Here is a 25004-nt window from a genome sequence, read left to right as displayed (position 1 = left end):
GTAAGTAGTAAAAGCACCTGCCTAGTAAGTATGAGGCCCTGAGTTCAAACTCCATGCCACCAAAAAAAAAAAAAAAAAAGACTTGGGCTCCTCAGTTCTTCCCTGCACACAGATGAACACAGGGTTGCTGTGAGAAAGCTAAGGGCTGAGGGCTGAGGGATGCACTCCAGGCCTACTGAGCACCAGGTGCTGCCCTAAAGCATGGCTCCTGCCCTCCACCAATGAGATGCCATTACTCTGGGTGCCAACATTGTGCCCGGCATGAGTGACATTCTGGGAAGACTTCCTGGAGGAGAGGCAGGCACAGGAACCAGGCAGGGCCTTGTTTCTCACCCTACCCCACCCCACCGAAACAAACTGAAAGAATAAGACAGGGCCATGTGCCAGAGGACTGAATGCAGGCACCATGCTTTGGAGAAACAACACTACATCAGCATTAGGTCCTAATCCCCATGACATCCTGGTGAGCAACTCAGGTGTGGCAACACCCAGCCTTCAGATCTCACATCATTGCTGGGCAGGACTCAGACTCACAGGCCTCGAAGGAGAGGTTGGTCCTGAGCCAGGGTCATCCACAGGACAGAGCATTCCTCAGCAGCATGAAGCAAGCACAAAAATGTCTGCTGAACCAAGGCCACTAGGCCTTGGGGTCCCACAGGGCTTGCAGGAACCTTGGCCTCAGCTCAATAGCACAGGATTCAGAGTCTTGTGAATTCTCGGATCCAGGTCCCAAGAATTCCAAGGTTCAGTCCACTAGCTCTAGGAAGGTGGTCTGTGCATGCCTCTGGTGGTGTGTGTGGGATGGATTCATGTCAAACCTACAAGTGGAGCGTAACTATCCTATATATAACCTCCAAGTCCAGAGTGGCATGTCACTAGGCAGTAGTGGCTCTCAGTGTCAGCCTCGGCTACCCTACAGCTGTGTACTCTACTTTGGACTCTAAAGAGAGCTTTCTCAGGTGCTGTGTTTCTCCCCGTCAAGAAACATGCTGCTTTAGACCGAGCAGGAACTCCCGATCGCCTCTGGGGTCCTGGAATTCTGAGGGCAATGCTGTCAACTCCACTTTACAGATGAACAAACAGGTCGAGAGGCTCAATGACTTGGCAAATGAATTCTGCTGTTGAACACACTTTCTATTCAGCTTAGTTTTACTTTACATGCTCTGAGATAGAATATTTGTTAAATACAGTTCCTGTTTGCCATCAAAAAAAGCAAAACAAGTGACTGTGGTAAAACTGTAAATATCTCGTGAATATGAAAATCACTAGACAGCTTTATTTGTAAGATAATAATCTTAAAATTAAGAGATCTATTTTAGGAAATTATTCTAACTACCACACGTAGGTGAGGTGAAAGTCTCAACAAGACTATTCTACCTCAAGCTGATGAGGCCTTCTCAGGATAGGAGCATGCCTGGAAAAGTGGACAGTGACCAGTAACACAATGTGCCTGTGACTCCAGTTTAACAAAGCATAACTGGGACAATCTAGGAGGAAGAAAACAGAGTTCTTGAATTGGATGTGTCATGGACATTTTTAAACAAAGGGAAGCCAGCACTTCTTATCACTCCACGGGAAATGACACTACTCTGTGCTGAGCTAGAAACCTCTGGAGTCAGTTGTGAGCAGGCCCCACATGGTCCTCCAGACCATGCCTGCTCTACCCCCTGGCTCCTCCTGTCTTCCAGCTGTGGTTTAGACTGCTTCCCTGGGTCCTCTTCCTCTCACTGATACTGTTGTTGAACAAAATGCTGGTTTTGAGGCTGACCTCAGACTGTGTCAGGTGCTTAGGGCATCTTGGTGAGCAGAGCACAGCTGGGCCCTAGTCTTGCTGGCTCTCCACTGGTGACTGCATTTCTCCAGATCTGTATCTCTGAGGGTGACAAGTGGCTTGACTCCCTTATACTGATAACTTCATAGTCAACATTGCCTGACAGCCCAGTCTTCTCCAGAGTTCCAAACCTACACTGGCTTATGGCTCTTAGGAAGGTCTGAATGGCTACAGTGAATCCTTAAACTTAGCATGACCTGAAGGAGCCTCTCACAACCCTTTCTAAACACGTTCTTCTCTTATGCCCTCTCTCTAGGTGGATAGCCAACAGTCATCCTAGTAGATGCTCACTGGAAATGGCAGTTTTTACCTCTTCCTCCTCCTATTTTCACTCAGTTGTCATGTCCTGTTAAGTGCACCTCCACACTCACTCTTGCCTTGGTCTATGTACTCAATCTCTAGAAGGTAATCTATAGCAAATGCATCCTAAGTGACCTTTGCACTGCAAGTCCTTTTAATCCAGCCTACGCATCACTTTTGGAGTAACCTCCTAAATTCCAGGTTGGCTCATCATGGCTCCCTAAACTCTGCAAGGTCTCCCATGTCTATAGAGTAATGTTGATGAGAACGGGGATGATGGTGGGTAAAGTTTGAAGATAGGGATGGGGTAATGTTTACTGAGTCTTACTGTGTGTGAGGTACTTAACTACGTTACATATGTCTTATTCAGATTTCAAATGTACTAATGAGGCAGTTACAACTATTATCATCATTTACAACTGAGGACGCTAATGAGACTTAGGCATTTAATGCCTTCCTGTTCCTATTATCTTCAGCGTCCTTCTAGTCTCCCTCTCGTACACAGTAATCACAACGGTACCTGCTTACCACCAACTGAAACAGGGCCGGATAGCGTGGGGCTCTTGCTAGAAGACTCTCCCTCACCATTCTCTGGTATCCTGCTTGCTGTTCAAGATCCAGTAAAAATGTTATCTTCTCTGTAAGCCTCCAGACTTCTTCCACTTAGACTTAGTTATTAGACTGAGAATTTGCAGAGAGCCAGACACCCAATGACAGTGTTACTCAAATTTTCTAAATGAGAAGCGGTACTCAGGTGCTTGTAAATACCATGTACAAATCAAAAAAGGCAAAGGACATTAGAAAGTTGAAGTGTGCACTTGACAAGAGCCATCTAAAGGGGAGTCTGCCACCCATGCCATCCTAGGACTGGTGGGAAGAACTGAGCTTGGTATCTGTCCTTACCCCTTCCAACTCTGACTCTAGGAGGACATCACACATCTTAAACAGGAAGAGTTGCCAAAGATAACTAACTAGGAATAATTCTTAGCAGTTATGCCTACATCTTTTGCTTGTCAGAGAAGGAACACAGAAAAAAGTTAGTAGAAAGGGACGACTTGGAAATCCAGAAACAAAGAAAAATATGATTACTGGGGAAAACTTCACTGGGGAAACATGCCATGTCTACTATACAGTGGAAATCAAAACAGATTAAAAATGTACTAATAGTCCATGTTTTGCATTATTCTTCTAGAATAAATATTATAAATCACTTGACTGAATGACCATGGAGATATCTGCTGTCTCAAATACCCTATCTCTAAGCCCACACCCACATGAGGAGGGGTGGGGAATTCCAGTTCTAGATCTGGACCGGCAAATTTCTGGGCAATGCAGAAGCAAACCACACATCAAAGGGACTGTTATCAGAAGCCAACTGAGAACTGGTCACACCTGCCATTCCATTCCTGGGACAAGTCTGTGATAAGTGCACAGGAGATGCCAAACTGAGTCAAAGTCAGAGTCAGCATAGCCCACTGAAGATTCTGTTCCTGTAGAGTCCTCTGGTTATGGGACAGGGGAGAGGGCAGAAGGGAAGATTCTGAGAAACTTCCAGTTCAAAAAAATTATCATTTATCAGTTATCCATGAATTTCCTGAAACCTTTTGGAAAGTTATTTAAGTAATTAAATATAAGAAAGCTTTTCTTTAACAATCAAATCTTCACAATCAAGATCACTGGATATGAATTCTTATCTCTAATGTTTACATATTTTAAAAATAAATGACCAGTATTGCAGGAAGCAAAAAAAAAAAAAAAAAAAAAAAGACCCCCTCCTTCTCGTTTGAGTAAATGTACATGTAAGGGGGGGAGGTGTTAGTATCACAGTTCTCAGGCTACCCTTTTTTTCCTTTAATCTTCCCACCTATGTTTCTTTATTCACAATACAGAGCAGGCACAGGGCCTGGGATGAGGTGTACATGGGGTAGGTTTACTTTCCCTCATCTTTCTATACAGTTAGTGTAAGAACACAGCCTGTGGGAATCACCAGGAGGCAGGCTGCACTTTTAACAGTACAAATTCATAAAATACTGCTACCTAATGATTAAAATTCAATCTAATTCTTTTCCTTCTGCTTTGAAGGTGTGGTGGAAATGCCTCTACCCTCTTCCTGAAAGACTGCTAATCCTTCCTAGGGGCTTCCTTGTTTCTAGCGCTGGGGGGCAGAGGGAGCTGCTTCTCCCCTGGCAGCATGCACCACCTGAGGCCACCAGGAGCCCCTAGCCCTCCAGCACTACTCACCAGGCCTTCTTCTTCCGCTTGTGTTTGGACTCGATCATGCGAACAATGGCTTCCTCTTCGTAGGTGTGACCACATACTTTGTTTTTTACTGGCTTCTTCATTTCCAGCTGTAATCAAGGAGACATTAAACTTTCAGGAATGATAACAATCAACTTCCAATGGCTGTTGTTCCTAGTCTCAGGCTATGTTTAACTTCCCATTCCCGTGGCATTACATAAATATTAGGTCTGAGATAAGGAGAAAGTGGCACTAATGTCACTTGGCCCATGGGCTATGACTTTATTCCTAGACCCTGAAGTGTAGAAAAGGTAGCTTTTTCTAGCCCCAAACCTCCCATGGATACTCTTCAATTTTCTTTTCTCCCTCTTCCCTCCAAGTGTGACATCAAATCAGAAAGCAAACAGGAACTTTTTGCCTCTGTGAAGTTCACTGCATTTTCTTCCAGGAAAAGGAGGGAGTGATACCTGTGTAATGGGGCAGATGAAGTTGGTCTGGCTCTGGGTCACAATCATGTCTTCATCAATCCCTAGTCCATCGGCCTCTTTGTCTACTTGCAGGCCATCTAGAGGAGAAGGGGAGTGGGTGAGCAGCGTGGTCCAGCATTGTACCAAAGAGAAGGGGGGGCAGGAAGGAGGCAGACAGTTCCTCCGGGTCTGTTTGGCATCATCCCCTGTGCTAGGCACTTGAATACTCTTAAGAGTAGGGTGGCCGATTTTGCCACCAGTTTTCTGGTTCATAGCAGTTAAAAAAAAAAAAAAAGTCTTTTCAGTATTCAGAGGATTAATTCATGAGGGTATACTGCTTGGTCATCAAGAGCATGTCTTGGTGTCAGAGAACCTGGCTATTTTTCCCATGTCCAGCTAGAGGCCTTGGAAGAACAAGACATCCAGTTAAAGCCTCTACTTTATAGCTTTGGTGCAAAGATGGAAGCAGGTGAAGCACATGGCTTCTGGCTCAAGGGAACAATCAATCAATCAATGGTTTTTAATACTAGGTAGTGCAGGGGTTTTCAAACTTTTGGGGTGAAGATTTGAACCCTTTTGTCATAGTACTCAGATACTATGAAGAACCCCGAAGAACTTTTTTTTTCTCCCTAGACAGGGTCTTCATGTATAGCCTAGGCTGGCCTCAACCTCCCAAGTACTGGGATGACGGGGTGTGTCACATGCCCAGCTCCAAAGAACTTTTCAAGTGTGAGTTATATTAATCAGTATTTATCATGTTAAACATTAAGACTAAAGAAACATTTAAATGTATTTATTAATTCACTTTAGAAATAATAGTAACAATTTTATTACATGTTGACATAAATGATATTAAAAAGTTAAAATTATTTACATTTTCCATAATAAAAAATAGTAAGAAGAGTTGCATTGTTTCCCTTTTCGTAAATACCTTTTTTTGGTGGTATTGGGGTTTGAGCTCAGGGCTTCAAGCTTGTTAGGCAGGTGCTCTACTGCTTGAGCCATACCTCCAGCCCTTTTAAGGAAGAACTTTTTTTTTTTGGTACTGGGGTTTGAACTCAGGGCCTCACGTTTGCTAGATAGGGCTCTACCTCTTGAGCCAGGCCCCCAGCCTTCATTTTTGTGAATACCTTTAAGGTTTGGCTTAACACAAAGCAGCTGGATTTTGGTATCTGTGCATGTATTCAATCTGCCACAATATCACATGCCATTGAGCTTCTGGAGAAATTCATTCAAGGAAAGAATGAGTAAAAAAGGCAAATGGGGGCTGGGTGTGGGGTTCAAGTGATAGAATGCCTGCCTAGTGTGAAGCCCTGAGTTCAAACCCCAGTAATTTAGGAAAATATAACCAGACTTTTCATAGATGAGTAAACTGAGGCTCAGAGTAGATGTCTCTTACAAAATAATCTACTATGATTATTAAGTGGACAGATACAATCCAAAAATTTTGGGCTGGGATGTAGGCTAAGTGGTAGAGCACTTGCCTACTATGTGTGAGGCCTGGGTACAATCCCCAGCACCAAAAATGAAACAGACAAAAAAAGGAAAAAACATGCAAATGATATCATCTCATTATTGTGAAAATAGTCCCCACATGAAGGACACCCTCAGAGGCTCTTCGAAAACCTACAGGTCCCTGGCCCACACTTTTGAGAACTGCTGACCCATAAGCTTTGAACACAGCACTGTCTGCTTCCGAAATTCTTGTTTTCCCTTACTGAGAAAAAAGCAGATGACATGACTTTTTTTTTTTTTTTTTGGTGGTATTGGGGAGTTTGAATTCAGGGCCTCATGTTTGCTAGGCAGGCGTTCTACTGCTTGAGCCACACCCCCAGCCTGATAGATGACATTTCCCCCCCCCCTTTTTCTTAAATTATCATCTTGCTGTTGTACTAGGGGTATGCTGTGACTTTACAAAAGTTCTTACAATACATCATGGTTAAATTCACCCCCTCCATCACTCTCCTTTATCCCCTGTCCCCCATTCCTAGAGTAGCTTCAACGGGTCTCATTTTTCCATTTTCATACAATAGACGACTGTAGAATGGGATGAGGGGAGTGAGTTTCTCACAGAAAAGCCTTTCTTTCTGAAGAAGGGGCACAGGTTGAGCACTTCTGATCTGAAAATCTGAAATCCAAAATACTTCAAAATTCAGAAGTTTTTAAGTACCAATTATGGAAATCACAAGTGAAAAACTCCACTGTGAAACTGCTTCATACGTAAAATTATTTAAGATATTGTATAAAATGACCTTCAGGCTATGTGTGGAAGTTGTATATGGAACACAAATTAATTTTCTGTTTGGACTTAGAGCCTATTCCTAAGATGTCTCATTATATACATGTAAATACTAAAAAACTGCCAAATCTGAAACACTTCTGGTCCCAAGCATTTTGGACAAGGGATATTATATCAATCTGTACTGTCATTTGTAGATGATGTGTTCCTTCCTCCTCTTGCCCCTCCCTTTTCCTTCCTTTCTTTTTCTTTCTTCTCTCATTTGGCAGAATAATATGGATATAAAATGTGTTTCGAGGGAAATTCTTGACTCTGTGCCAGATGATTTTATAACTCTTTCAGTTCCATAGAACTGACTTTGGACCAGTACTTAGGTCAGATGGAGGGTCTGTCTGAGAAGGAACTACCTGAGGGGCAGGAAAAGGACTTGGAGAGCTGTTCAAGGTTGTGAATTAGAGGCTGGAAGTTGGGGATTATGCTCCCAATTACTCTGCCTTTTGTAGAGAGTGCCCTTTCTTTCTGTAGAGCAATGCTATTTATTTGTATGCCAGCTTTTTGTCCCCCAAACCAGCTCTCAGTCCTTGAAGAAGGTGAGGATGAAGACCTCAGAATTTAGGATTTCCCAGGCAGAGAATTTTTAACCTCTGAGCATTAAGGTGCAATGCCTGGGGACTTCCACCTGTTCAGGGACAGATAAAAATATCTGAGACCTTGGAAACCATTTACAGGTTTCAGCAACCCTAATCCCAAAATCTGAAACCTAAGACCTTTTGAACCCCAACATGATCTGCTTAAAAAGTTTCAGATTTTGGAACACTTGGATTTCAGATTTCTAGATTAGGGATGCTCAACTGGTATAGTCTATTCAAATAGTCTAAGATCTGAAATGAGGCCCAAGCATTTCAGATAAGGGATACTTAGTAATTTACTGAAAAAAGATAACTATTAAATTGAAATTAATAAATATCACAGGTCTATAAAATGTAACATCCAATTAATTTCATTAAATGTTGATTTGTTAATTAAAATATTTCATTTGAAATCAGTGTGTCAGCTGGGTTCATTATTTAGGCGAACAGAATTTCCTAAGTATAAAAGTAAAATAATTGCTGAGAAACTAATAGCCAATTATAAATTAAATTAGTTATTTATAGTCAACTTATTTCCAAAGCAAAATTGTAAAAATATTAAAGAAAATTGTCAGCAATATAATTATATTGAACATGGAATGTGCCATATTTTAGAATGTTTGCCATGGTGTGGCTTGGGGGGGGTCTCTGGAAATAGCGCTGACACCTATGAAGGGGTTTCATGCTTCCCAGGTTCTGTGGTTGACACTCACAGTGCAAGACTCAGACTCCTAAAAGAGTTCTTTTATCAACCTAATGGCTCAGGAAAGTTGAACAGGCAAGGAAAAAAGCCAAGGAGCAGGCCGGGAGCCATGCTGTCTCTCAGATTCACATTCTTTCTGTGGGCTGCTACCTCCTATTTCTGCTTATGTGCTTGACAGTCAGAGTAAAAGTAACTCTTTGTTAATTTCTTATAGGGTTTATTCTGAACTTACAGCAGCTTTCTGACTATAAATATTAAACTGTGGAATTTACCAGAAAATCTGTTAGAGTGTAAGTGAGTTCAGCCCACGTGAAAGACTGTGGGTTTGTTGGTTATTTTCTATTTTTAAATTTCAAAAGGTAGAGGAAGCAAGAAAGCACAACTCAGATGCAGCGAACCACTAGAGAAGCCTGAGTGGGGAACTGTGAGATGGCAGAGATCATGAAAGAAGAAGGTAACAAAACAGACGGGGACAATGGCCAACAGTGAGTAATAGTCCGTAGACCGAGTCTAAACAAAGAAAGATTTCAATAGCTAAACTTCTCTAGAGACAGAACATTTCCTCACCCTAAATCTGTATTTCTAGAAAGTGACATTAATGTTGGGATTCTACGACATGCTAACAAAAGGTCACATCTGGCAATAAATATCACTTACAGTGATTAATTTAACTTAAAGACAAAACTTTGTGATAAGCTTGGTAAAAGGAAGGCTGGAGAGAAAAATATGGATCATCTTCTAGAGTCACAGAAGTTTTAAGACTAAGGTTATTTGTTAGAGGACTCTCCTTTACCTGAGAAAACTGAGATTCAAAGACATTCTAGGTTTTGCCAAGGTATAATGTAAGCATATACAGAAATGTCACAATGAATCCCTCCATACAACTAATAAAGAATAATAAAGAAAAAAAGGAAAAAAGAAATTGTAGGTTTTGTTCAAAGTCATGCAAGGTATTTAATGTATCAGTGTGCTGCTCTCTATTATTGGGCTAGTTCATTCAAACACTAAAATCAGTGTGCTGGTTCTAGGAGTTCCCCCAACCCCCAAATTATTATCTCATCAATACTAATAATACCTCAAGTTTATTGGAGGCTATATAGCAGCTGCTGTGCTAAGCACTTTATATCCATCATTTAATCTTCACAAAACACTGATGAAGAATTATATTGTTATTCCCATTGTAAAGGCAAGAAAATATAAACTTTATAATATTTCTAAGGCAAATGTAGAAAATAGCCTTTTAATAATCAAATGGATTAAACCAATTGAATTGTCATTAAAGAGGTCACAAAAATTTTTCTGACCATCAGTAGATAAATAAGCAAAGTAGTCATGTTATTTTCTGTATTCAGACCCCCTTCCTCCACATACCTGGGTTCTACATTCATGGATTAAACCAGCCTTATATTGAAAATATTTTTTTTAATTTTATTATTCATATGTGCACACAAGGCTTGGGTCATTTCTCCCCCCTGCCCCCACCTCCTCCCTTACCACCTACTCCGCCCCCTCCCTCTCCCCCCCACCCCCTCAATACCCGGCAGAAACTATTTTGCCCTTATTTCTAATTTTGTTGTAGAGAGAGTATAAGCCATAATAGAAAGGAACAAGGGTTTTTGCTGGTTGAGATAAGGATAGCTATACAGGGAGTTGACTCACATTAATTTCCTGTGTGTGTGTGTTACCTTCCAGGTTAATTCTTTTTGATCTACCCTTTTCTCTAGTTCCTGGTCACCTTTTCCTATTGGCCTCAGTTGCTTTTAAGGTATCTGCTTTAGTTTCTCTGCGTTAAGGGCAACAAATGCTAGTTGATTTTTTTAGGTGTCTTACCTATCCTCACCCCTCCCTTGTGTGCTCTTGCTTTTATCATGTGCTCAAAGTCCAATCCCATTGTTGTGTTTGCCCTTGATCTAATGTCCACATATGAGGGGGAACATACGATTTTTGGTCTTTTGGGCCAAGCTAACCTCACTCAGAATGATGTTCTCCAATTCCATCCATTTACCAGCGAATGATAACATTTCGTTCTTCTTCATGGCTGCATAAAATTCCATTGTGTATAGATACCACATTTTCTTAATCCATTCGTCAGTGGTGGGGCATCTTGGCTGTTTCCATAACTTGGCTATTGTGAATAGTGCTGCAACAAACATAGGTGTGCAGGTGCCTCTGGAGTAACCTGTGTCACAGTCTTTTGGGTATATCCCCAAGAGTGGTATTGCTGGATCAAATGGTAGATCAATGTTTAGCTTTTTAAGTAGCCTCCAAATTTTTTTCTAGAGTGGTTATACTAGTTTACATTCCCACCAACAGTGTAAGGGGGTTCCTTGAAAATATTTTCTTTTAAAAGTCATATGTTTGTACTGAATACATACAGACTTTCTTCTTGTCATCATTCCTCACACAACATAACAACTATTTTCACAGCAATTACACTGTGTTAGGTATTATAAGTAATCTAGAGATGTGTGTGGGTACTTTGCCATTTTATAAAATTGACATGAGCACCCACAGAATTTGGTATCTGTAGTCAGTGCCCCATGAGTACTGAGGGGCAACTGGATATATACATGTACATGTTTATGTATGTATGTGTACACACACACACACACACACACACACACACACACACACACACAGATGTGCTGTTAGAAGCCAGCTATCAATTTCTGACCAATGGCAGGTCTCAGACCCACACTTCATATGGAGCTGCCTAAGTCCATGGCCCAAGTGTCATGTTGAGGAGGGAAGCCTGGACATGACTAACATTTATCAGTGTACTCATGAGGGATGTGGCGGGGTCAGAGTTAGGTAACTTGAGTATGACTTTTTCTTAATGTCTTAAAACAGACACCATAAGGAAGCAGAAACCATGGAAATGCTTGAAGAAGTGTTGCCACAAGTCAACAATATCTCCCAGTTATATACAGTTGTGGGGGGGCAGTGCGGGTATTTATTGGACCCTGAGATGTGGGTTTGTGATTAGTTGGTTTGATTGTTAGTAATGAGCCAAATAGCTCAGCCTTTGGTCTTTTCCATCTCAGCTGCTCAAAGCTGAAACCTTTGGACTCATTCTTGATTATGTCCTGTTCTTCATCTCTCAAATCCAATCTACTGGCGAGGTCTTCTGACTCCGATTCTAAACTGTCTTCCCAACCCAGCCCCTTCCTCGTTCTCTAGTACTCGCCTCAATCCTAACCACCATCCCCTCCTGCTCAGATGTCTGCAGTACCCTGGCTGGTACTGCTGTCCTCACAAGGGCCACAACTACACATTGCTGCATGATCCTGTCCTTCAACCTCTCCAACCAGTCCTCTATCACTTGCCATGCTTAAGACACTCTGGCCTTTTCTGTTTCTGTAACATACCAAGCTTCTTCCTGTCTTAGGGCCTTTACACTAATCTGCCTGGAATGTTCTTCCTGCTCTTTGCTTATCCCACTCCTTCTTGTCATTTGAAAATGTTGGTTTAAATGCCATCTCTTTGGAGAGGCCTTCTCTGAAGTCCCAAGCTGAAGAAGCCACCCAGACTCTTTCCCTATCACTCTGTTGTGGCTCTCTGCACAGCGTATATTCAGAAGTGCTGCTTTCTATCTGTTCCCTTGTCTTCCCCCTTTCCTACGCTGTCTCTTCCAGGAAAGGAAGGCCTTTGTGGTCTTGTTCATCGATGTTTCCCAGAGTCTAAAACAGTCCTTGGCAGATTGCAGTAAGTGTTCAATAAGCACTTGATCAGTAAAGTACTTCATCCAACAAGACAGGAGCTGGTTTATTTTCCAAAAGATTATACTTAATATATTTAACAGATGTGGCAACACAAACACACATATACATAGCCTCCCTCAATGATCTTATAGGTTATAGTCAAACAACAGAGAGAACTTCACTGTAGACCCTGAATTACATGTCAAAGGCAGGAAGTAAATATAAGTTTTACAATTACAGTAGGCTGTGTGGTAATTACAAAGGAGAATCCAGACATGGTCTTGTGGTCAGAAGATACATTTGGTCCTGGCCACACACAGCCCTAACATTAGTCACTTGTCTGTCTTCAGGCATCCCAAATTTGGCTACCAGTTAGACCGTTTTATGCCAGCTGGGAATAAAAGTTGATTGTTATGTGCTTTTTCAATTAAGCCTGAATGTTTTTCTAAAAGCACTTTTCTCTTGAAAGTAGTAGCATATGAAGAAAATACTATACAAATATTTGCTGCCTGCTGGAAATATTTATTAGACTGCCCAGATTATTTTACTTGCACTATTCTGGGACGCATATTTGGAAAGGCTGAGCTGGTGCCTAGATTTGCAGACACACGAATATGCAAGAGCACATTGATTACAAGTGTGAAGCTGTACAGTTACAGTGAGTGAGACTGTGTCTGGGCCAGCAACTGGCTTGTTTCTCCTACCCAGTAGACTATAGCTGGGGCTACAGTGTCCCACCTGGAGACTCAGACATCTCCTTAGATCTCAAGAGGAAAATGAAGTTCGGCAGCAGGCTTGGTCCCTCTGGTTGGAATTAAGAGCTGAGTGTGTGTGTGTGTGTGTGTGTGTGTGTGTTGTACTGAGGGCCACTCTATTGTACTTTGGGGTGTCCACCACTGCACCTCAGTTTCTTCCTGGGACTGGTAGCCTGTTTTGAATGCCAGCTGCTTGGTTGGGCCATGCTGCCATTTGCCTTCTGGGCAAATGGAAACTGGGCCATGGTTCCCAACACTAACACTCCCTGGCACCAGCTGGATCTCTGCTGAGCGTGAAGTTTTTTACAGACGTTGAGGTGCAGATCTTGTCCACATAGGGGTACATAGTTAAGTATGCCCTAGATGCTACAACCCTCATGGGATAGTAAAACTCAATGAACATAAATTTGAGCAATACATTCAGTGAACAGAGGTTGAGTTAACACAGTGCAATCAGAACAATGGCTAGAACATAAGAAGGATCCATTATTATCATTTACCTGTATTTATTGACGATAGTCAATGTAGACTTCTGTAATTATGAATTATTGCTGCTATCATTATTATTATTTTTACCACTACTGGCATTCTTCTTATATTGACTAAAAAACCAATCCCTACCCTCAGGGAGCTCAGTCACATAGGACAGACACATACAAAGCAAAGTGGCCTTGTGACAACTGTACACATATATGTCATTGTGGAAAGAAGGTCCTAGGAGAGAACAGGGTCAGCCTCTTTGAAGAGCAGGCATCTCATCTGGTCAATGAGGAGAACCTTTTATCCTGAATGTTCTGATACAATTCTGCTGTCTCCTTAAATGTGAGCATTTCACTCATCTCCACCCTGGATCAACATTCTGTCCAATGCTTTTCCTCCCCTTTTCCTTCTCTTAGCTATACTCCATCATACTCTTGGCATTCTATGTACTTGGAGAAGCTAGCTCTAGCCAATCCAACCACCCGGTCCTGCCCCCACCAGCCGATCTCCTTCTGAGAAATCACACAGCACTTCCCATCCACTCTTTTACCTTAATTTCCCCCTTTTCAATTGTTTTGTGTGAACGGAACTGCTTTTCAGACCCCTGAAGGCTCCTTGCAGATAAGCACCATATGCTCATTGTTGAACACCGCTGTGCTATGCACTGCACCAAGTACCAGGTGTGGATAGAAAGAGGACTCAGATTGAGTGTGACCCAAATACTGCACACCCTGTGCAAGGAGCGCCAGATAACATACGTGCTGTGTACAGAGAAGAGAAGTGGTGTGGGAGGTGAGGTGAGGAGAGCAATCCAGGCAAGCCTCCTGGAGAACATGACGACTAAGCCAGGCTCTCCAAGGAGGTGAGGGAAGGACATTGTGCAAAGAGAATTACAGTTTTTAAGATCATGGGATCTGGAAACATCCTGCTTGGACTTGCCTGGCTCAGTCACTTTATTAGCTAGATGCTCCTGGGCAAGTTATCTCCCCTTTCTTTGCCTGTAAAATGGGAATAATGGGCTGACAGAATTGTTCAGGTGGTAAGAGCGCCTAGCAAGGTTAACATCTTGAGTTCAAATATCTTTACTGCAAAAAAAAAGAGAGAGAAAGAACTAATAATGGTGCTTACTCCATATAGCTATCTGAGGATTAAATGATTAATGTAGGAAAGATCTTAGAATGGTGCCTGGCAAACAGCAAGTGATCTAAATATTATGACTATTAATATTATTTCTTGAGGTCCCACAGAGCTAGCATGCAGTGGGCACCTGCAATATATACTTAGCTAATAAAAGTGATGATTTTAGGATCATCCAAAGAGAACCCACCATATGGGCTGATCAGGATTCTGCATGGGATCAGCCCTTCCATGCCCCAGGCAATAGGGAGGCCTAAATTATCCTACCATGCTGGGCTAGCTGACACAGCACTATCAACAGCTTCAACTTGTTGTCTGTTTTCCCTTCCCTGGCTCTTTTAACACGGTCCTCCAAAGATCACGCAAGTAAACCGAGTGAAGAGTTTTCCTCCAAATGAGTTGATTTTAATCTGATATATCCTTTTCCATTATGTATGCTAACTTATCTGTTGTTGGTTTAAATGCGTCCCATTTCCTCAGCTGGCATCACATACTAATTTGTCTCCATCTATTAAATGCTATCAAAATAGGACAAGTCAAAACCCAGTGCATTCAACTGGTGGGAAAAAAATCATTCAGTGGAGATTTGGTCATAAAGTATCCATTTCAAGTCAATAAATACTGAAAATATCCCAAACTCAGAACTTGCATTTAATAACTTGTTAAAAACAGAGTAGGTTTAGTGACCAAGCCTAGGTCACCAAGCAAAAGTGGGATATCTAATGAACACATTCTATTTCTTTGTTCTTGCAAAAACCATACAACAGGAAAAGTCTGATTAGCCCTTTCTGTGAGGGGAGGTCTACGACTCTCAATTATTTAGATTTACAGTAAAGTCTGGAGCAAGAAAAGATAGATTGGAAGATAAGAAATCCCCGTTGGACTCATCTTCTTATCTTTCCTTATTTTAGAGTGTAAATACCAACTATCGAGGTACCCGGGACAGTACAGGCACCCCGCTCTCATGTCCTGTCCATTCTGTCTTTAACTGGCTCATCCTCTTCATTCTCACTGCTGACCCCAACTCAAGCTCCCAGCATTTCCGACTGAGATTACAAAAAGTTATTTCTCTCTCTCTGTCTCCCAATCTCTTCTTTCTACTGTAGTTAGTTATCTTTCTAAAACCACAGCCTCGGACATGGCAATAAGGCTCTTCATCAGGGAGCCCTGAAAATCCCTGTCTTCTATGTTTATCACCTTAGTCTCACACTCTATATCCATCCCAAGCTGGGCAGTTTGCCCAAACTTGCCACACTACCCTGGTGCCTCTCACCCCTGCAGACTCAATGCAAGTGCTCCCCCTGAGATGTTCCAGAGCTGAGAAGTACCCTCCTTCAACCTCCAGAGAACCTTTGGTCATCATCCCTCCCTTCTCTACCTTCCCACCAGGCTATGAACTCCGTAAGGGAGGAACCCTGTCTTATTCATCTTCATGTTCTCAGTGAGCCAGGAAAAGTGCAGGAACTCAACCAATGTTTGGCAAATGACTGACTGCTAAAGAAAAATGATGCTTTGAATACTGCTATATAAAAACTGACCACAGTAAAAAGATGCAAACAGTGAAGAAGACTGGTTTTGCCTTTTATTGTTGTTTTTGTTTGTTTGCTTGTTTTGTGGTGCTCAAGATTGAACCCAGGGCCTCAAGCATGCAAGGTACTGAGTGTCACTGAGTGACACCCTAGCCCCAGATTAAGAATTCAAGTGAACCACAGCATCACCAGTTGTAAAATCTATTATTAAAAATAATCTCTAACATGGGACAATGCTGTTATGACTTGAAAAAGATGAAATTAAAACTGTATGGGTAGTATGATTAATTAATCTTAAAGATAGTAATAGGAAAAAGACTGAAAGGAAATATGATATAATATTGCAGTCCAGAATGTCCAGGTGACAAAATCATTGTATATGTGACCTGGCAGTAGAGGAATTGAAGGGAATCTGCTGAGATCTTTGGAATAACTGTTAGGTTTGAGCTTTCTGTGTCTAGTACACTTCATGAGACCAAGTAATACTTATGAGATAAGTAGCACTGATGTCATGGGGACAGACAGACTTATTTATTCCATTTGTCAAACTGAAACACATGATGCAATAAAGTCCAGAGATCGAAATGTTAAAAAAGAGGAACTATGAGATTTATAGTTGCTCAACTTTAAAACTGCAACGTCTTAATTTTGGGTAGGACAGGGACTGTGGCACTATTTTAACCTGAGGAAATAAGGTATTTTTTAGATGTATTATCCTTATCATAGTTGCAATATTTCACACTTCTCTGATCACCTACAATTTAATTTATATCATATCTTTCCTTTTGTCTATTCTAATTGCTTTTTAAATTTTTGTAGTTTCTGATTGTCTTTTTAAGTGAAAAACATGCATAGATGTATTGTAGGAATGAAAGTATAAACAAAATATGCGTGACTTGTAACAAGAAAGATGGGATAAACATTTATATCACTAATGACACAGTATACCTTATTACCAAATAAATTATATGAATGGAATTTTCTACTTACATTAATGCTACCATTTAAAAAAATTCAAGAGTTAGCAGAGTAGTACATTTTATCTAAGCTTGGTTTTTTTCCTTTTTTTATTGTTTATTCATTTATTCATATGTGCATACATTGTTTGGGTCATCTCTCTCCCCTGCCCCCCCCTTTCTAATTTTGGAACGCTAGACAAAACAATAGTGAAATGCCTGCATACAATGTGAGACTCCAGTAACAGAATAAGGCTAGCCTGAACATCATTATTTGTTTTGTAAAGCTTCTCAAAGTAAATGACAAATTTTAATCCTTAGAAAATAAAAGGTAAAGTCACTGAAAATGTCTGCTTTGGGAAGTAGTGTAGTGAGGGAGAAGACACCTTCACACACACAGGTGGGACAGACCTGATCACATCTGTTAGCGCCCAGTGTGGTCCTGAGATTGTCATGACCAACACTTTTCTCAGGTCCTAGATTTGATCAAGTGTTTATTTACTCCATAGGATTCACTCAGCACAGTAACTACAAAACACCACAGATTCCCTTAGTAGTAATTAAACATGCTTTTTTCCCTCCTTTTACATGTCTAATAATAAAGAATATCAAGATTTATATTTGACCTATATAAAAATTCTTCTTTAGGATGGCCCAATGTAATTACCATAAAAAATTTTTCTTAAAAGACAGGAGGTCAATCCCCAAAGTATATTCAATATGGAAGAAATTAAAAAAGGTCAAAGCTTGAGGGTCCAAATCTAGTGAGGTTTAACAATCCTGTTGACAACAATGTCAGTGAAGCCACCCAAAATGTAACTCAGCTTCATAGCCTAGCCAAGTGGTCAGGGCCAGGCAGGGCAGAGCTACCTCACCAACAAATCCACAGACTCGCTGGTCTGCACCGACATCTGTTTTCAGTTTGCAGGGTTCTGTCTGAATTTAACTTAACAGAAAACATACCCCCCAAATGAAATAATCCTGCTGACTGTAGGGAGAAATAAAATGAAAGTAAGAGAGTGGGAAGGAGGGAGAGGGAGGGAAGGAGGTATGAGGGAGGGGGAGGAAAGGAGGAAGGAAGGAAGGAAGGAAGGAAGGAAGGAAGGAAGGGACGCGAGAGAAGGAAGGAGAGAGGGAGGGAAGGAGGAAGCATAGATGAGGGCAATCTTTCATACTGCAGAGCCTAAGAAAAAGCCCACTGATGAAATATCCTGGAACTAAGTCCTTGTAGCTAAGCCTTCCTTCCTCTGTCCCCACCCTCTTTAAAACCTTCCCCACATGCAAAGGAAGACACATGACTTCAAGCCAGGATCAGCTCAGGACACAGCTTTTGTGAATGTGTACAATAGATCTGAGTCATTTGTCCATTTTGTAAACACGAAGAAATCACACTTTTAAGACTTCCTCCTTCATGACATTCACAGCACTTCACAATATGCTTAGCATGGAACATTCACTCTTTTTCCTCACCCACACCCAAAGATGTCAGGAGGGACAGATTTTCTGGCTCACTGAAAGCTCACAAATTCCAGGCAGGTGACAATATTGAGTGGCAAGGACAAGAAGATGGAAGTGGAACTGGCAAGGACTGTGACATCTATGAGCCTATGCTGTGCCACACAGAATGCAGAGGGCCGAGAGCAGCCAAGGAGGGCATTCCACCAAGGCCTCTGCCTTGCTCTGGGAAACTTCCCGCTCAGGGGTCCTCAGGAGTCCTGGGGGCACTTATCACCACATCATTCAAAACTCTGTTTTGACTTGTTTCCCCACTGATCTGCAAGCTTCTTAAGGGTAGGGGCAGTGCTGCTCATCTCTAGATCCCTGTGTGTGCCACACGGCAGAGATTCAGTGTTAGAACAAGGACTCCAATCTTAAGGGATCCTTGGTAGCTTCAGGTTGGATCTGTTGACTCTCTAGCCCTTCTGCAAAACGAAGGAAGCCACATTTCATTGAGGCATAGACTTCAGGAGGGTGGGAGGATTCTAAGCCTAGGTACCACTTGGTTCTACCTTAAAAAGGACAGGCACTATATTTCCTGTAGACTATCTCTTTGTTCTCCTCTACATCATTAGGATACTGTGAAGATGAAGTAAAATCCCTTCCCTCCTTAGAGGAAAAAGCCTGATATATGGACCAGGCAGTAGCAAGAAAGACACTAGGAGAAGTTTCCCCAAGGCAATGCAGGAGACTGGTTGGTCTTGCGTTTCATTTCAAAGCCTGTGGATCCTAGTCCCAGCTCTGCAGTGCCCAGGCTGCCTGCAGTTCAAAGTCCCAGAAAACAGCGTTGATGGAGTAAAAGAACCCACTGATGAGTGGAGACCAAACAAAGGAAGCAAGGAAAGAGAAAACAGAGGAAAAGCCTCCTAAAATTTGCTTTATGAATGCTATAGGAAAGAAGAAGATCCTAGACAACTTTTTGAGCTCATAATGAGAGGTATAGCACAACCTGCAGCTTAGGGTGTGGGTCTAGTTGAGATCAAAGCAGTTGGCAGTGAGCTGGCCCTGAATAAAGAGCAGATGACCCCCACCATGGCAGAAAGACAAGGCTGTATCATTGCTCTCCAGTTCCTCTGACTACAATTCTCTTTGTTAGCAAAAAAATTCCCTTAAGACAAAAGAAAAAACAATATGGAGAGGCAACTAATTGAGGTGATTGGGGAAGCCTCTCTCACTCTGAGGCCTCCAACCACAAGCCCAGTGCAAGGACAGGTAAGCAGGACTTCAAGAGCAAATAAAAGAGGCATGCTAAAAATAAATGAAGGGTGAACATCAAGGAGGCAGAGAAATTATGCTGGGGATGTAATCAGCACACTAATTATAGGGTCATAATTAGGAGCAATGGAATGAAATTAAGAAAAGGAAAATTTTAATTGTCAGGAAGAACTCTGAGGGAGACATGAGTTTCTCATACTGTGTACACAGACTGAAGGCCATTCATCTGTAAAAAGTTGGTCCAAAATAAGCTAGTTGTTATTTACAGAGAATTTATTTTTGTTACTAAAAGTAGACTGGGTTACTTGATGACACACAGAGGCCTCTTGTATCTAATTTTATCATTCTGTTCTTATTCCAAATTAAATAGTAAAAAAGCTAATGATAAAAAGCCTATGACTATTTTATTCCAAAAATATGATTCGACTTCTAAGGAGATTAAAATGGCAAAGCAAGTACAAATATAAAGAATGAAATACAGTCAAATGTGCTCCCATTTATGGCAGATTTATAGATGAGAAAAGAATACTAAAAACAGGATTTATTTCTTTTATTTTTCAGAATACAAAAATGACAACTAAACTTAGTCCCTCATCTTCAGTGACTATAAAGAGCACTAGTTTTCAAGTTCTGACCTAGTTTCAAGATGAGTCTAGAAGCCTTCTCACCATGGTTGGATGACTGAAACTTGGAGCCCTAACTGTGGTCAAGCTTTGTGTCGTATCAAAAGACACTGAAGGCTTACGTTTCCTAAGAGCAGGAGTAAATATTTAAAGGAAATTTATTTTCTCTTCCTCATTTAGGAGCCTAAGCTATGATTCATGCAACTTGCATTTAGTAAATGTCTGTGACCACCTACCATTTCCTAGGCACAGAGGATGGGTTGAAACAGACAAGTCGCCCCGTGACCACAGCACAGTATGGTAAGCTCGGGGAGAGAGGTGAGTTCTGGGCCCATGGAAGCCTTCAGCGAGGCCTCCTAAAATGACTACTGGAGGGAAAGTGACACCAGGAGGAACCCTGAAGGAAAAGGAGGAAAGATGACTGCAGGCAAAACTGAGAGAGAAAGTGGTTGCCACCTGTTCAGGGGCTGCCACTCAGATAAATGCACACAACATCCATTACTATACACCAAGCAATCAAAGCATCTGAAAGGCAGATTTTCTGATATTATTATTAAATGTCCCCTGAAATGTCAGTTACCCAGGAGCTTGTTTGCTCCCTACCCCTCATTAACTGTTGTGAATACCTGTCATGGTAGGTAGATCCTGCATACACCAAGACAAGTAAGATAGAGTCCTCCATCTAAAGCACGGGCTGCCTAGTGTTGGGATGGAAAGTGCCATTACAACACATGACATCAGTTCCATGGGCTTCAGCAGGGTGGCTTTAAACAGCATTTTGAGGCTGGGGGAGATACACTGGGGGTGGGGAACAGAACATAGGGGCAGACCCAAATGACACAGACTCTGCTGAGCAGTGACCATTCCATAACGGGCAGGCATCAGAGTGTCTCTAGAACGCATTCGCTCTGCAAGTGAATCACAAACACAGAGCACTTTTGACAAGATTCCCTAGGGTTAGTCATACCTTGTGATGGGGTACTTTGTGCTCTCCCCAGCTTGTCTGCTCAGCCTTGACCTTCATGTCACTTGCAAATCTAGAGCTAGAGCTATAATTAGGTTTTGGGGGAATACTTTAAAACCTTTTGTTCTGAATTCAGATCCTAAGATGTCTGAGGCAACAAGATGGCATGAGTCAGTCCTTATCAAAAAACCTTCCCATAAACCTTCGTTCTCATCAGACACACTGTATTTATTACTCCTGTAGTAAATCTCATTTGAAATCCCACTACTGACAACAGGCATTGTATTCTGAAAGGATAGACAACCTGCAGGCAGATTCGAAAGTAAAGCAGAGTTGACCAGGCTCAGGATTTTGTAGTGCAAGACTTTCATCTTGCATGATGCTAACTATGTAATTGCTAACTTGATTCATCTTTTCTGTATTGCTTCTAAGGTTTGGATAAAATGTTCTCTGCCATTGCAAATGAAATTCAGAAGTGGATCATCAGTATCTTTTTACTCCTTTGGGAATTTGGATGCAATAGCTGTTTGCACACTGATATCTGGACAAACAGGATTGAGGACTCTGAAGTGGAAAAAGGAACATGGCTTTTCAAAAAAAAAGTGAGAAGAAAATTCAAGCTAAGGAGACTTGGGCAATCTTGCAAGAAGGAACTTTTGTGTTCTGTTGTGAGTATATGAGAAATACTCTCAAGAGCTTTTGATATAAAAGGCAGTTATCTTTTTTTCCTAACTAACATCTAGGGTAGAAAGCCACAGTGCCTTAGGGTCAGCTGTTTGCCAATTAGAAGAACATAGCACTTGGGTAGGAATAACACTGGAATGACTTGAAAACCCTGGCACTAATGGGCTCTGTGACTTGGGAGGTCTTGCCACATGTACCACCTCTCTTGATCTTGTTCTTTCTCCCATTTGAAAATTAAAGGCATGAGAATAGGGAGGAGGGTAGACTCTGTAGTCTCAAAACTCCATTCCAGTTTTAAATCCTTTATCTTTCCAGTCATTATCAGACTATTTTAAAAGCAAACAAAAGACAAAAGTTTTCATGAATATTTGGTTAGTCAACTCAAATATCTCCTGATCCCAAGGCAAACCTGTTGCCTTCAAGAGTCAACCCATTTGCCAGTCAAACTTGCACAACATCCTAATTTATGTCACAGAAATAAATGGCCATTGGTAACCTGGCAAATAAAATTTGGATTTCAAGTGATGAAAACATGTTTCACTATGACCAATATTAAGTAAATTGAGCAATAGAGGTGGTTACCCAAGTATAGCAGGTAGGTGCAATGTGGTTATTACTAACATTTTGAAAATTGTGTTCAGGAAACCTTATAATCACAGCATTATTTACAAGAGTCAGTGGACTACAAAAAAGAATTATGTTCAGACCTGTCATGTACTTAGAGGGGGAGTAGAGTTGCGAGTCAGCAACAAGAACAGAAGTTAAGCCAGTGGCTGGAATGTTTTCCCAGTGAGAGGAAAAAGACTTCTTACTTAGTGCCATGGATACTCACCTTCTTTTAAAGCTAAAGGTTTACCCACTTTTCTCTTCGTACCTTGAGATTACAAAAACTCATTAGGTTAACCTCATTTCCTCAAGTTATAATTATTTTTTCAAAGACTTCTACCAATCACTTGCAATTCTACAAACCCGTAATTTTACCCACAGTCAGTAGCCCATGACACTGAAAAAGGCAAAAAGATCAGACGTGGTGATGTCATGTGGGGACATCACTAAACACACATGGGCAAATCACAGTGCAGTCGAGGGAGAGGATTCCCATAGTTCCCAGATGACTAATATTTAATCTTCCTCGGACTAGGCAGTAAAATGCCACACAAGGCAAGTGAAACTGTGAACCCAATCATGTGAATTTCCTTGCAGCCAACTTCTCTCATTTCAACTCTGCAGCACTTTCGCTCCTTAAGGCCACCAGGATTCCCACCAGTTCTCTGAATCTACTTTGACCCTCATGGATTTTCACAGCCTCTGGTGCTGTACACCGCCAATTTCCCTCCCTCCTCTTCAACTTCTGGTGAGGCAGTGGACCAGAAGCCAGGGTTTGGGATCAGACAGGGTGACTCCTGCCTCCCCTAGCAACATGATCTCACAGCCTTTGTTTTCCCATCTTTAAAATGGACTAACACTTAACTGGCAGGACTGCTAAAAGGACTGAATATTTAAGTGAGTTTCTACTATAATTGAGCAATTATTTAATGTGCTCGGAACACAATATAATTCCGAGCAGGTCTTCTCTTCCTGTCCTTTCCCCTTCTAGGATATTGGATGTGTTTGCTTTTGCCTTCTGCATCAATCCTCTGTCTTTCCCATCTTCTTAAAAACTGTATCAGTGATCTATTCCTACAGGGTATGAGGTCCTGCCCAACTTCTCTTTCCAATACAAGGTGCTGTTGATTACAGACAGCTACTCCTAGTTTATAATTTTCCTGGTTCTTATCTATTCATTTCCTTGTTATAGTACAATGTCAGATGCACACAGGGTTGTAAGAGATGTCTTCTGAGGACCTATCTCACTTGATGCCACTGTGTCACCTGTTTAGATGACAAACCAATCTAGCTATCCACTTTGAACTTTCCTCTTTGTTCAGGCAATGTCTAGTTCTCAATCTTAAACACCCTAAATCATCAGTAACTCTTATTATTATAAATGACATCTGCTTATCTCTCTTCTAGGAGCATTCCTCTTCTCTATCTCACTGGGTCACGCCACCATGTCAATGATCTGCCAAACAAGCAGCCTCTGGTCTCTTCAACTTGTCCTTTCTTAAACATAATTCAGCTACTGTTGATTATTTTTCTCCAGCTTTCTGAGAAATATCACACCCCACCCTGCCATTTTGTTCCTTTGTAGACAAAAAATAGAAACTTTCAGTTACCTCTTGGCTAGCTTCCCATAACCTTCCTCCCAATATTCTTAAAAAAGCCTTGAGGAATGAGCCAACAGGACCTTCAGTTTAGAGTGGGTTACTCAGTCCTCTCCCTGAGTGGGAACTGCCATCTATAATGGGGAAACACCTGCCTGAATGGAAACACACCTACAGGACTGCTCTGAGAAAGAAGACATTTTATGTAACCTGTTAGACATGGGTCTTGGCACATAACAGCTGTTCAGCAATGGGGGCACTGATTTTAATCCTTGGAGAGGTTTTCCAGTCATACTGCCATGCCCCATCAGAGTCACTGGCAGTAGTGTGGAGCATTTGGCCTCTTTCTCAGGGTCTTACCCTGACTTTCCTCCATGCTATAAACCCCACTTATTTATGCTTGAAGCCCAGCTTACTGCAAGATACTGCATAATCTTTTTGGCCCACTCCTTCTCAAACACACTCTGACCACTCCCTGTGCGACATCCTCACCTCTCCAGACCACATCTCAAGATGTCCTTAAAGTACCAACTCCCAACTACAGACTTCCCGATTAAACAGAAGAGACTCCCCCCCGCCCCCCTGCCTTGAGAAAACCAATTCCACTCCTGGATGGGGAGGTAGGAAGAACTCTGTCTGGTTGAGTCATACAGCCTCCCAAACTGCTGTGTGACCTAAGTTAAGGAGCCTCCCTTCTTCATTCTGGGGGAGGCTGGATGTGCCTAAGCTCCTCCCCTGCTCGGAGACCAGGTTCTCTGACTCCCAGAGAGTCAGAGGCTCCTGTTTCCTCTTATGTCCTCATACTGGTCTCGGCTCTGTGAATAGCCCTTAAGTCCTTGGCCTCAGTGCTGT

At 41.8% G+C, this 25004-nt stretch overlaps 1 protein-coding gene, 1 long non-coding RNA gene and 1 other non-coding gene across 4 annotated transcripts in view; 1 reads left to right on the top strand and 2 right to left on the bottom strand.

Annotated features, from left to right (window-relative positions):
* Nsmce2 (NSE2 (MMS21) homolog, SMC5-SMC6 complex SUMO ligase) overlaps positions 1–25004 on the bottom strand; it is a 236172-nt gene that overhangs the window by 2612 nt on the left and 208556 nt on the right. For both annotated transcript variants that reach the window (XM_074069205.1, XM_020166394.2), the window contains 2 exons: positions 4837–4934; positions 4373–4479 (listed from right to left, as the gene is read on the bottom strand). In XM_074069205.1, the coding sequence (XP_073925306.1) occupies positions 4373–4479; positions 4837–4934 (205 nt within the window). The remainder of the gene's footprint in view (positions 1–4372; positions 4480–4836; positions 4935–25004) is intronic.
* LOC141422272 (small nucleolar RNA SNORA51) lies at positions 3996–4127 on the bottom strand. Its single transcript, XR_012446866.1, has one exon. It is a non-coding gene; the product is annotated as a small nucleolar RNA SNORA51 (small nucleolar RNA).
* On the top strand, positions 8800–23019 carry LOC141421731 (uncharacterized). Its single transcript, XR_012446415.1, has 3 exons — positions 8800–8892; positions 20481–20600; positions 21697–23019. It is a non-coding gene; the product is annotated as an uncharacterized lncRNA (long non-coding RNA).

This window comes from Castor canadensis, chromosome 3 (genome assembly GCF_047511655.1).
Source record: "Castor canadensis chromosome 3, mCasCan1.hap1v2, whole genome shotgun sequence".
NCBI lineage: Eukaryota > Metazoa > Chordata > Mammalia > Rodentia > Castoridae > Castor > Castor canadensis.
The sequence above is the reverse complement of the archived record's forward strand: the minus strand, read 5'-3'. Positions and strand labels throughout refer to the sequence as shown.